General features: G+C 59.6%; 1 protein-coding gene across 2 annotated transcripts in view; it reads left to right on the top strand.

Moving 5' to 3' along the window:
• Nucleotides 1-2,582: 2,582 nt before the first annotated feature.
• The window catches only part of ADSSL1 (adenylosuccinate synthase like 1), a 17,585-nt gene continuing 7,330 nt past the window's right edge, over nucleotides 2,583-12,837 (top strand). For both annotated transcript variants that reach the window (XM_003803170.3, XM_023508865.1), the window contains exons 1-4: nucleotides 2,583-2,861; nucleotides 8,924-9,026; nucleotides 11,886-11,948; nucleotides 12,750-12,800. In XM_003803170.3, coding sequence (XP_003803218.1) covers nucleotides 2,670-2,861; nucleotides 8,924-9,026; nucleotides 11,886-11,948; nucleotides 12,750-12,800 — 409 coding nt within the window. In that variant the 5' untranslated portion in view covers nucleotides 2,583-2,669. The remainder of the gene's footprint in view (nucleotides 2,862-8,923; nucleotides 9,027-11,885; nucleotides 11,949-12,749; nucleotides 12,801-12,837) is intronic.

Genomic DNA, 12,837 nt, shown 5'->3' with positions numbered 1-12,837 from the left:
CCGAGCCAGCACCCAGATTCTTTTAGAGACTGGGTCTCACTCTTGCTCAGGCTGTTCTCTGAGCTCAAGGAGTCCACCCACCACAGCCTCCCAGAGTGCTAGGATTACAGGTATAAGCTACCATGCCTGCCTAGGGCAGCTGTTCCTTTTAAGTTAAATAGCTCTTCCTCTGCCTCCCCTCTTGCCACGAACTGCCTGGAGAGGTAGGGGCTGAGAACCTGTGTGAGAGGATTTTGTCTCACAGCTTCTTGGGAAGCTGGTGTAGTGGGTCAGTGCCCCTAGGAAACCAGACAGATGGGAGCTCTGCTATACCTTGCACCTCAGGGTTCCTGGATGTGAGCAGTAGGCAGGCTGCTATGGTCCATGGCGAGGCAAGGCCCCCAAAGAGTGGAAACCACAGGTGACTGAGCCCATGTACCCTCGAGGGCCTTTGGGATATGCAAAGTTTTGTGGAGGCCAATTCCCGGAATCACACAGGGCAGCCTCTAAGCTCAGGAGCTCTGGCCATGCTTTCCTCTACCCTGGTGACAGGCCTCTAATCTGGGCCAGGCCGTGTGACTGGCAGCACTCCAGCTGCTGGGCCTGAACAGGGCTGTTTTTAGAAAAGCCCTGTTCCCTGCCCCCACCCCACCCACAGCTATATTTATAGCCCAGGACCTGGGGGTGTGGGTGCTCAGCCAGCAACCACTGGCCCAATCCTGACTCTGCAGAGCCAGTCTGAACTCCCTTAATGGGGTGGTCTAGCATGTCCCTGGAACCCCTGGAGTCTCAGACTCACACCTGCTAGCCCTGAATCTCCTGGGAAGGGCTCACAGCCCATGCCCCCATGCCATGGAACCCACCCAGGAAACACAAGGGAAGCAGCCCTTGTTGGGGCTGGTTCCTGGTAGGCATTGAGAATGCTCTGTTTCTCCCATCTGGAAGCAGACCTGTGATCCTGTGAACTTCTCCTGCTGCAGTCCTCTTCTTCCTCACCTGCCCTGCCAGCAATGCCCTGGCTCAGTCCCACGGGGCCACAGCCCCCTCCTGGTCCAGCCTTGAGGCTGCAGACAGTCCTCTGCTCCTGCACTGTAGACAGCATGGACACTGGAATGGGCAGTGCTCTGGCCCCTTCCCACTGGTGGCTGGCGTGCTCTCTCTGCTCCCCACCCTGGCCAGCTGTCACCCCCTTGGTGGCACCAAGGACTGCATCTTTCTCCTGGGGACAGTGATCACAGGACTTGTAGCCCCCTGACTGCTGTAGCAGCAGCACTTCCCCACAACAGCACTTGGGGAAAGGGAAGTTCAGTGTTCCCCATGTGAGAAGAGGGCACAGAGGGGTGGAGTGACCTACTAGTGGCCAGAGGAAAATGAGGGAGGCTGCTCTCAGCCAGGGAGGGCCAGTGGGTAGCAGTTCCCCTCCCCTGGACAGGCCCAGGAGGGAAGGGCAGAGGCTATAGGAGAGCGTGGTGCAGGCCTCTGCCCCACTCACATCACTAACACTAACTCTCCGTCAGTGATCTTAGCAGGACCAGCCCAGGGCCCACTCTCCTAAGGGAAGTGTCCAGTCTCCCTAGGTTCCTGGTCACTGGCCTGGGAGCTGCCCCAGGAGCACAAGGGTGCCTGGTAGCTCTCAAGCCCAGTCCAGAGGTCAGTCAGCCAGAGCTCCCCAGGGAGAAAAAAATAAGGACACCCCTCCAGTCCTGGGGCCACGGCCTGATTGATAGGCTTCTACTCCCAGGAACCATCCAGAGTCCCTTCTCCCATCAACTAGGTAAGCCTCCTCCAGACCTGCATCCACTGAGCAGGGGATGAGGGGCAGTGAGGCAGCGACCCCAGCTGGGGACCCAGGACGACTGCAGACCATCCCTTCTAGGCCAGTCCCGCCAGAGGCAGGGAAATGAAGGTGGTCTGGAGGGGGCCTCTAGAACATGGGCTCTGCCCAGGGTTGGGATGCCCTGAGGCTGCTCCCTGTTGGCCACCCTGCTGGCCAGGTGACCCTAACAGCACAGGTTCCTTTACCCCAGATTTGGGTGCAGAGGGCTGGCGACCATACTGCTGGGCTCCGGAGAAGCCCACCTGCTTCTACAGTCAGGCCTGGCCACACAACGGCCTGAAAGGCATTTGGGGCCCTGTGAGCTGCTAGGCGAGCAGGGGAGGTGGCCTGCTAATCCGCGCGTGTTTCCGCAGCCACCTGGGGGCGCTCCTTGCCCCGCGCTGCGGGGGTCCCCGCTGAGCAGGTGTGGCTCCCCACCTCGTGCAGACCCTCTGGTAGGACGCAGCGACACAGCTCCCTTTTGCAAGCCACACTTCCGCCTTGTAGGGGATGACCACTCCCCACAGCTTCTGGATACCCCCCTCCCCCTCGAAGTCCTGAGCCGGATGGTGTGGGGTCACAGCGCCAGACCTTGGCCCCCGGCAGGCTCGCCTAGGGCCCCCATTCGCACTCCCTGGGCGCCCCCGGCCTTCTGCCTGTTTTGCCCTCTGTCGGTGCACCTCCACCCCCAAGTGCCGGCGACCCGACTCGGCTTCCGGGTGGTGGCCTGGAGGTCACCAAGGCGCGTCACTGCGCCCGCCCGGGCCCGCCCCTGGCCCGTCCCCCGCCCGGGGCCGGCTGCATTTAATGGCGCGGGCGCGTGGGCCTCGGAGGGCTCTCAGGCAGGCCAGCGCAGCAGACCAGCGAAACAAGCATGTCAGGAACCCGAGCCTCCAACGACCGGCCCCCCGGCGCGGGCGGCGTCAAGCGGGGGCGGCAGCAGCAGGAGGCGGCGGCGACGGGCTCCCGCGTGACGGTGGTGCTGGGCGCGCAGTGGGGGGACGAGGGCAAAGGCAAGGTGGTGGACCTGCTTGCCACGGACGCCGACATCATCAGCCGCTGTCAGGTTCGGGCGGGCCCGGGTCCCTTTCCCAGCGCCCAGCGAGCCCACCTCCCAGAACCCAGACGGACCCTGTCCTCCCGTGCCCTGACGGAGTCATGCCACTTGGATTCCTTCCCCTCCCAACACTTTTCCTGGGGCCACCCCACACACCCACACACACCTCTCAACCAACCCCCTTGAACTCACACTCATGTCCCTCCTCCACCAGACTCCCCCTCGGGGCATCCGGCCAGCGGCAGAGCTATAAATACAAGTAGCTGAGTTGAGGACACCTGATCCTCAGGGGGTGGGGCCAGCCATGGAGTGAGGCTTGGGTCCTCCATGAAGGTGATATTTTGGGGGCCCCCAAGGCACCCCCTTCCTCATCCTGCTGTGATCACCTGGGGCCAGTCTGAGTCTGGGACAGGGCTGACCAGCTCCTCACAGGGATCAATGCTCCTCATCAGGGGGTGAGAGCTGCTTGCTGGAGAGGGGGTGACTCTAGAGAGTCAACCAAGAAGAGGCAGAGGTGGGCAGTGGGCCTGGTGCCCTGGGGTGGAACAGCTGGGGGTAGGGACCTGAAGTGAGGCACACCTAGGGAGGCTCCATAGGCTCCTGGCCAGATGACCCAGTGGCTGGCAGTGCCACTGAAAAAGCCAGACACAGCTTGTCCCCAGGGCAGGGCCTCTGCCGGCTGTGTTCTGACCAGTGCTGGTCACTGGGCACTCTCTTGGGCCACTGCCCAGGGTCTCCATGGGTCCCTACCCTGTGCCAGGGCTGCTCAAGCCTTGCTGCTTGTAGATGGACTTACAACTTAGGGCACAAAGTGTCAGCTTTGGGGTGCCTCCATTGGCACCACTGGAGTTTGGATCCATGTCTGGAGGCTGCTGCGCCGGATGAGGCAAGGTCATGTGCTGCAGCTCTTTCCTCTGGTTCTGTGGCCTCTGTCCACATGCCGAAAGGAGGTCTGGGGCTCAGGGCATCCACCATTAGAGAAGGGAACCAGTCCAACAACCTGCCCAGCTCAGGGCGATCTGGCCCCAGCAGATGGGCCTCAGCCACTATGGTTGCTCCTGCCGAGTGGGGACAGTGAAGGTGGCTTCCTGGAGAGTTTATCTCCCACCCTCTCTCTGTTTCTCCTACTCCTCAGAGATCCCCCAGACCCCTGTCCCCCTGCAGCCTGACGATGCACCTGTCTAGCCATCTACAGCTCCTTCCCTCTAGGGTGCCCAGCACCAAGGCAGCCAGGGCCAACACCTCTCCTCAGGCCTCTGCTTTGGTGATGCCCAGGGCCCCATTGTATGAGCTGCAGCTCCTACCAGCTCACAGGTTCCCATAGGTCGGTCTGGGGCCCACCTGGTGCTGCCCACAGTGAGCTGAGGGCTTTGTGGTCACACTCCATGGTGCTCATCTCAAGCTGCAAGGCTCTGCCTCCAGCTGTGCAGATGGTTCTGGAACAGGGCCCAAATTGCTGTGCCACAGGATCAACAGGCCAGGCCCCACACACTCCCCACAGCACACAGGCCCGGCAGAGGGCACAGCAGGCCAGACTCATCTCCAAACGTGGGGCCCTAGGCACCCTTCACCCAGCTCAACCTCTCCTTTGACCCTGTGATATCAAAGGTCAAAGCACATCCCCTCCTGAAGGAACGCCAACTTAGTGGGAGGAGACATCTGGCTGTGTCTTGGAGCCCACAGAGCCAGCTCCCCTGCAGCCTCCTGACACACTCACCAGGGAGGCAGGGTTGTTCTGCAGAGGTTCTTTACAGGTGAGGAAACCGAGGCTCAGAGACCTTGAGGATGGGAAGTGACTGCAGCCTGTAGAGCCCTTGTAGGCACCACCTGTGCACAAGGATTGCACAGGACCTGGCTGCTTGAGCTTTCAGTGGGCCCACTCCTAGAAGGCCAAGGCAGAGACTCCCCTCTGGGTGCCCAGCTGCCCTGTGAGTGCTCAATGGCCCCAGGCTTTGCAGCACCTACGCCTGTACCTCCCCCGGCTGTGGGGGCCTCACCTGCCACCAGCCTCCCAGAGTTCCCCACTTCTTGTGTCCCCCATGTCTGCCCATTCCAAGTTGTCAGAGTCTGGCAGAGGGAGGGTCCAGCCACATGTCCCTGGCCTCCAAGTGGCACCGGCTCTGGTTCTCACTATACTGGTACTCTCCACCAAGCCTTCTCATGGCCCTTCACACCAAGGTTCCCATCCTGCACAGAGGTAGTCCAGGGCTGCCCTGCCCCCTCCCATGCAGGACCTGTGGTCAGGACATCCCAGGACCCCAAGGGCTTCCTCTCCTTCCAGCATCAGGTCTAGGGTCCCTACTGTCACTGCTCTTTGGCCATAGGACCTTCTGAGCCTGTTTTGCGTCCCCCACTGTCCACCTGTGGCCCCCATCTCTTTCTGCCATGGCAGTCCTGTCCCCACCCTTGAGTCTGTCAGGCTGTGCCGGCTTCCTCCTCTCCTTCCACCCCTTCTTCCCTCCAGGCTTGGTTCCCTGAGCTGGGTCTGCCCTCCCCACCTCCCAGGACCGAGACCTCATGCCCCCTCTGCCTGGGTGCATGGTCTCTCTCTTCTTAGCACTTCTGGGCACCACCACCATGTGGCCATGTTTCCTTCCCCTCGGGCTGGCTGTGTATCCACTTCCTCACCCCTCCAGTAGGCAACTGAAGCCACTGTCTGCCCTGCTGCACCCCATCCCAAGCAGGCAGCAGCCAGTCTTTATCCCCAGCTCCATTGCCTGTCTCCAAAGATAACCTTCCTGGGATTCTCTGGTCTCCCTACCAGGACCTCCAGGCTCATGCTTTTGCATCTGATCATGGGTTTCCATATTGAGTGCCTCCTGCCCTCTGACTCCAGCCAGGGCACAGGGGTGGGGGTGCAGTAGGCCTTAGGCTGGTAGTAGCCAGCTATGGCAGTGTTCACAGGGACATGAGATCACAAGGCCTCTGCTGTGTCTTCTGTGGTGTGGCCATGCTGGCATTGCTGATGCCCCACACTGCTGAGAAAGGTTGGGCCCAGGAGCCTCACATCCCTGAGTGACTTCCACTGGGGCTATCCCCCAGTGTTCACCACTCTGCTCCCTGTGTCTGCCCGTCTGATCCACACTCACTGGCTGCCAGGCAGAGGCAGAAGAGTTAGTCCCCACCTTGAGTTGCTCCCAGTCCCGGAGGGAGAGGTGCAGACCAATACCCCATTGCCCTGTCCTTCCTGTGCATGAGTAGGAAACTGGCCTGTGGGGTTGGTGTGGTGGCCAGGGGTCTGCCAGGGCAGAGGAATCCTGGCTGTCAGAGAAATGCATTTGGTAAGTGATAGGGATAGAAAGTCAGGAGTCTGGGCCCCAGAAGGTGGCTCACTTGGGCCAGGTGCTGCTTCAGGTAGGGCTCACAGTGCATCTCAAGGAAGAAAGGGGCAGATGCCTTTCCAGCCCCTAGGGCCAAGTAGACATGTCCAGAGTCCTAACCCATAAGGTTGAGGGGCAGGGGCTGAGTGGGCACCAAGGTGAGGGCAACCAAGGTGAGGTTAGAGGTCAATGGACAACCCAACAGACTGCAGGCTCTGTCCCTAGGGCAAGGGGTGGGCTGGGCAGGGCAGGGCAAGACTGCTGACTGGAAAGCAAGGCTGGGGCAGCTCATTGTCTGAGGGCCCTGGGAGCCGGCATTGTGGGATGCTGTGGGAGGAGGGAGCCTCTGTGTGGGGAGACACCTGCAAGTGAGGGCAGTAGGTGCTCCTCCCCTCCTTTAGCCCTGTAGGCCCCCAGATGACCTCAGAGGACTCTGGGCTTCCCTGATCACAGGGACCTTGGTTTTGCTGGGCCATCGCTGCCTGCTGCTCAGCAGCAGACAGGGCAGAGCTCACAGAACTCCTCACAGCAAGAGAGGCCTGCTGGCCAGATGGTGGGAGCCTGGAGCCCAACCTGGAGGGGCTGTGTGGGGGCAAAGTCGAGCCCAGGCGCTTCCAACAAGGGCATGCCCAACCTAACTCTTTCTGCCCACTTACTCCTGAGAGGGAGGAAGAGGGGAGGATGAGGATCTCTGCACAGGAGGCTGTTCTAGACACTCAGTCACAGACACCAAAGGAAAGGGCTGGGGCTGGGTCAGGCCAGAGAAGGAGAGGAGGTGGCCCCCAAGTGGAGGTGGCTCTCTGGGTGGGCGGGGCTGAGTAGGTAGTCCGTGCAGGGCTCGGGCTGGCTGACCTGTGGTCCCTTCTCCATGGCCAGCCACAGAGTCAGCCTCAGCAGGGCAGAGTCCCCAGCCTGCCCTGTGCCCAGACCTCATTGGACTAGTCAGTCCCTCTTTGCCCTACTCTCCTTGGGTGCCTTTGCTGTGGGAGTAGCTTGAGGCTGGGCACTGCAGCTGTCAGGGCCCTGCGGTCATCTGACACCTGCTGTCCCACTACAGGCTGCCTCTGTTCCTAAGTACCTGTATTTACCCCCACATGAACAGGGGGTGTGGGGGGGGTTCTACTGGCCCTCATCTGTGAACATGTCCTCAGGCTACTGACATTGGCCTGGGCACCAAGAGGCGGCGGGCGGGGGCAGGGCATCCTTCCATCAGCGTCTATCCCCAGGTTGTAGCAGGCAGCACTTGGCCTGGCACCTCACGGTCCCCAGAGGCCTACCAGCCTGGGAGGGCGATGGGGGAGGGCGATGGGGTCATCAGTGACCTTCCCGGCTCTCAGGACCTCCATTTCCCATTATCCACAGACAACACAGCCCCTGACTGCCACCCCCAAATGGCAAGTTTGACAGAGGCTGTCAGGAACCAAGTGTGCGGGGTTACTACATGTGCAGGGGCAGAGATAGAGCTTGTGTCCCTGGGGGCACAAGTGACCCCAAACCTAGGTCCTATTAGTCTATCAAGGGCCTGTGTCATCGTCCCGAGTGTGGGGAGCAGGGTTCAGACATCTGTGCTCACAGGTGCCTGCTCGCCTCAGCTCTCCAGTGCCCTCAGACCACCCTTCTGTCATCATCAAGGGTCATCCCTGGGGAAAGCAAGGAAGGACATGGGGTGGCACCAGTACCTGGGTGGGAGGGGCTGAGGCCACCCTGCAAGGCAGGTAACAGTGGAGTGTGGCTGGGGAACTTTTCTGTAGGGAGGTGGGGCTGGAGCCAGGCTCTGGGGTGTAGGATCCGAGTGGTCCCAGCAGGGACAGGACCCAAAGGGAAGAGAGACCAGGCCATGGGGGTGGGCTTTGGCACAAGCCCCTTCCCCAACCTAAGCATCCTTCCCAGCCCTGTCCACCCTCGTGGCACACCCTCCAGTGGTATACAGTGGGACTATAGCCCCAGGCTTGGCCACTCCTGACCCAGGGGTCCCGTAAGGTGGCACCAAGACCCCAAAGGTGCTCGAGGGGCACCCCATGCTATGGGTGGGGCATCTGGCTTCAGGGGTAATGGGCCAGCATGGGAGCTTCAAGGTGCTGCCACTCCCTAAGCCACATGCAGTGTAGGCCCAGTTGCTGGATGTGGGGGCCTTACTAGCTGCGCCCCAGGCACTTATCATGCCTCCAGCCCACCTGCACTGCTAGAGCCAGGGAGGGAAGGGCAGAGCTGCTCAGGTGTGGGGGCAGCAACCTGGTCAGAGGTAACGGAGCTCAGGTAACACCCCCTCTTGGGCTCCCCATGGGTTGTTTGTGGCATGTGGCCAGGTTTGAGCCATCCCTAACTCAGAATCCTACAGAGCTCCTGGTATCCCCAGGACAGGGCTGGCTCAGAAGTGCTTTTTCTTTTGCATTCTTAGAAAGGAGGTGCTAGGATAAAGAGAGGGGACACCGCTAAAAGGGGCAAGGGCAGGTCAGGCTGTGGGCCCCTCATTCTTCACTGAGCCACTTCCTGAAGGGGTTGGTACCAGTCTGGGCCAGATCCTCTCCAACACAGTCCCCTGATCGACCCTGCAGGTCAGCAGAGGAGCAGGATGCTAACCTAGCCCAGATGCACGCAGGGCCAGCCCAAAACCAGACCCCTCAAGCCCAGTGGCCCGTGCTGCAGGGACAGAGGAGGTCTGCACTTGGATCTGCCCCCAGGGAAAGCCAGGGCAGTGGGCAGCTGGGGTCACTCTGAGTCTGAACATCCTCAGCCAGGTTTCTATTCCAGGGGGGCAACAATGCTGGCCACACCGTGGTGGTGGATGGCAAGGAGTACGACTTCCACCTGCTGCCCAGTGGCATCATCAACACCAAGGCTGTTTCCTTCATTGGTGAGTGCTCCCTGTCCATGCACCAGTGCTTGACACCCTCCCAGCTGAGAGGGCATGGACACCATGGGCTGAGGGGCTGTCCCCACACAGGTACAGAATTGCCTGGTCTGGATGCTGTCCTCAGAGCCCTGTGAGCTGGCATACCAGTACCCCCCTACCCCAGCCGTTGGCCTCATGGGCTGAGAGGCACAGAGACTCCCCAGAATGCAAGTGCTACCTGTAAGGAGGGCCTGGCTTCCACACACCTGGAGGCCTGGCTTGTGTGGACAAGGCGTAGTCATCCCTCGCAAGGGCTGCTGCAGCTGCCTAGCAATCTCCATTCCTGCCTCTCCTAGATACTGTGGAGGCCCCTCCTCACCCCTCCACCCTCATCCTCCACCTCCTCCAGGGCCCAAGCACAGCCCCTAACTAAGGACCTGGCTGTAGCCACCAGTGACCCCTCAGTGCCCCAGGAGGTGAAGCCACCTCCCGCCACCAGGACTTTGAGGGTCTCTCCAGACGCCACCTCTCCTGCCCAGCCTGGACTCAGCTCTAAGCCTGAGATCTCCTTACTTAGAAAAGCTTTTCCTGGTCCCCAAGACAGGCTAGTCTCCTTCTGCTCCTGTTCTTTTCAGCTTCTTCCATGATTTCAGCAAGGCCACACTTGCCAGTTAGGAAGTGGCCCTGCAGGCTGGTACCCAGCGAGGGCACAGGGCCTAGCCCGTTGACTATGAGAGAGGAAGGAAGATGCCAGCTGGGGTAGCAGCCAAGGGCAGCCAGGGGCTGGGGCAGAAGTAAGAACCACCCATGAGCCTATCCAGTGGGGGTGGATCCTGCCTCTGGACCCTCCAGCGTGGAGTGAGGACAGACCAGGGAAGTGACCTGTCCACTTATGTCCCCGCAGACCAGGAGGCAGGCTGCCTGGCAGCCCCAGACTGTGCTGCAGGATGCCTTCTCCTGCCATAGCCTGCCCTTTGGGGCCCTGACCCTGCTTGGTGGGAAACGAGGCCAAAGAGGTATCACATGACCGGGAGGGTGCTCACCCTGGTCTTGGAGAACAGGGTAGAGCCTGCAACCCCAGCCCAGGCTGGCTACCAGGGAGCACCAGCTCAGGCTGGCAGGCCAGGCGCAGCTGGGCGGTGCCCTGTAGATGGGACGCTCCAGGGCTCAGCTGAGGTTCCTCAGCTTGCGACACTCTAGGACTCTGCTACTTGGTTATTTCAAGATGCTGTGGCATTTAGATAACCTTTAGCACTCACCAGGGCTTGTGTGGTCTCTGGGTCACTCCCATCTGGACTGATGTCCTGTCTGCCTAAGCTGGGATTGTTCTGTGATCAGCCAGGCAGAAGCCAATGAAGGGGTTAGTCCTCCTGGAAGGCAACAGGTGGCCTCAGGGGCTGCTCCCCATACCAGAGGAAAGGGCTTAGTGTTCAGGCTGTAGCCGAGCCCCACACCAGTGTTCTGTGCTCCTGGACATGGCGCCTTCCCTCCCTAGGCTTCCCTCCCTCTGATGCCTGCATAGATCCCTGGGGGGTGCTTCTGGGATCCTGGGAACCACTGGGGCTGTGTTCTTTCCTATTTCATTCCATTTAAATAAAACATAACTGTCTTACTGATGATGTATAATGTACCTACCATAAAATTCATCTACTCCAAAAGATGTGCAACCATCACCACAAAAAAACATTTTCAAATCAATTTTAGAACATTTTCATCATTCCCAGAAGTCCCACGTGATCATTTGCTGGCAATCCTTCCTCCCACCCAGACCCCAGCAACTGCTGGCCTGCTTTCTGTCTCCATAAATGTGTTCATGCTGGATTGGGGTTTTGTTTTTACCATTTTTTAATTGTGGTAAAGCATACAAAACATTTACTGTTTTAACCATTTTATTTTTTTAATAGACCTTATTTTTAAGAGCAGTTTTAGGCTCACAGGGAAATTGAGCAGATAGTACAGATTTTCACAGACCCCTGCCCTGAAAACGCAGTGTCCCTTACCAGCCCTCTCCCCCAGTCCCCATGCAGTCAATGTGCCTACACTGGCACAGGCAGCCATCCAGAGCCCACAGCCGCCGAATTGTAGGTCGGTACATTTGGACCCATGTATGATGACGTGTCCACTGCTGCAGCGGTCCACATGGCTGTGTCACTGTCCACCTGTGCTCCCTGTGCTCCCTGTCCACCCACCAACCCCTGGCAAGCACAGGTCCCTCCACTGTCTCCACAGTTGTGCCTTTTCCAGGAGGCAGGAGGTTGGCAGCACGAGCCCTGCTCAGACTGGCTTCTTCCGTGGAGTAATGCATGTTGAGCTCGCCTCCTGTCTTCACGGCACGATGGCTTATTTCCTAACGTCCTATTATCTGTGCCATGGTCCCTTCTTCCCTCCACCTACTGAAGGGATCCCTGGCTGCTGCCCAGTTTGGGTAGTTGCTGTAAACATTTGGGTGTGGACTGCCTGGACATAAGCTTTTCACTCCTTTGGGTCAATCTCGGGAGTGTCCATCCCCAGAACTTTCATCTGAGCACATGGAAACTCCAAAACATTGAACACTGCCACTCCCCTGGCCAGGCTGACCACTCTCCCTCTGTGACTTTGGCTCCCGTAGGGACCGCATGTAAGTGGAATCACATAGGCCTTGTCCTTCTGTGATTGGTTCATTTTACTCAGAGGTCATTCATGCCGCAGCATGTGCCAGGGTTTCCTCTCCTTGAAAGACTAAAAAATACTCCACAGTGTGGCTGGACCTCGTTTTGCCTCTCCGTCCACCTGTCAGGGGATACCTGTTGGCTGCTCTGAATGTGATGTGCCCTGGTACACTGTCCCAGACTAAGTTGCAGATGTCTGAAAGCGGCTTGTCTCCTGTGCCTTCTGTTGCAGGCAACGGGGTGGTCATTCACCTGCCTGGCTTGTTTGAAGAAGCAGAGAAGAATGAGAAGAAAGGTGGGTCTGAGTCTCTGCAGGCTGGCCCTGTCCTGGCCATGTTGGCTGCCACCCCCATGAGGTTTTCTCCCATGGGGGCACAGGTGGGTGGCTGGCCAGCCCTGCTCAGAGCCTGGGAGTGCTACCTGTGCAGGAGAGCAGCACGGAGGCCCAGACTCACTGTGGGTTCTGCCTGGGAGTCACCAGCTGGGGGCACCTGGAAATCAGATTTGGGAAGCCCAGGAAGGAGCCAGGGATGCTGACGTGCAGCAAGGATTGAGGGCGACGGGGTCAGCCAGGCTGGCTGAAAGTACGTGCCCCGTGGGGGTTCAGGGGAGCCATGGCCAGGCACACAGGCAGGCAGAGATCCACAGCCGGGTGTGGGCAGGTCAGATCCTGTGGAGGGCTGTCTAGAGGCAGGGGGATCCTGGGAGGCCCTGGGACAAAGGACAGTGTCAGCCTCAGGGCTCAAGTCCAGGCAGGTATGAGAAGAATATGCATGCAGAATCTGAGTCAGGGGCCATGGCACCAGGCGGTGCCCAGACTGAGGGAGAGAGGTCGCCTTCAGAGTGGCTCCAGATGGAGGAAGGCCAGGCACTCAGACCAGCCACAGCTCCCTGCCTGGCACTGAACAAGCCTGCAAATGTTTGTGGGGTGTCCCATGGGCTGAGGGCCCGGGAGCCTCCTCAGGAGAAGGGGCAATGAGGAGAGGCCTGTGGCCCCTGCACACAGAGGTGGCCACAGGGCCTCCTTCTGAGGGCCTGTTTCCCAGGAACTGCAGCATACCTGTGAGTGCCAAGCCACTTGTGCCTGTCCCCACAGGGCTGAAGGATTGGGAGAAGAGGCTCATCATCTCTGACAGAGCCCACCTGGGTAAGCACCCCTCTCAGGTGGAGTGAGGAGTGCAGAG

The sequence above is a fragment of the Otolemur garnettii genome, unplaced genomic scaffold (genome assembly GCF_000181295.1).
Source record: "Otolemur garnettii isolate 467f Iridium unplaced genomic scaffold, OtoGar3 scaffold00283, whole genome shotgun sequence".
Lineage (NCBI taxonomy): Eukaryota > Metazoa > Chordata > Mammalia > Primates > Galagidae > Otolemur > Otolemur garnettii.
This window is presented reverse-complemented; position numbering and strand designations above follow the sequence as displayed.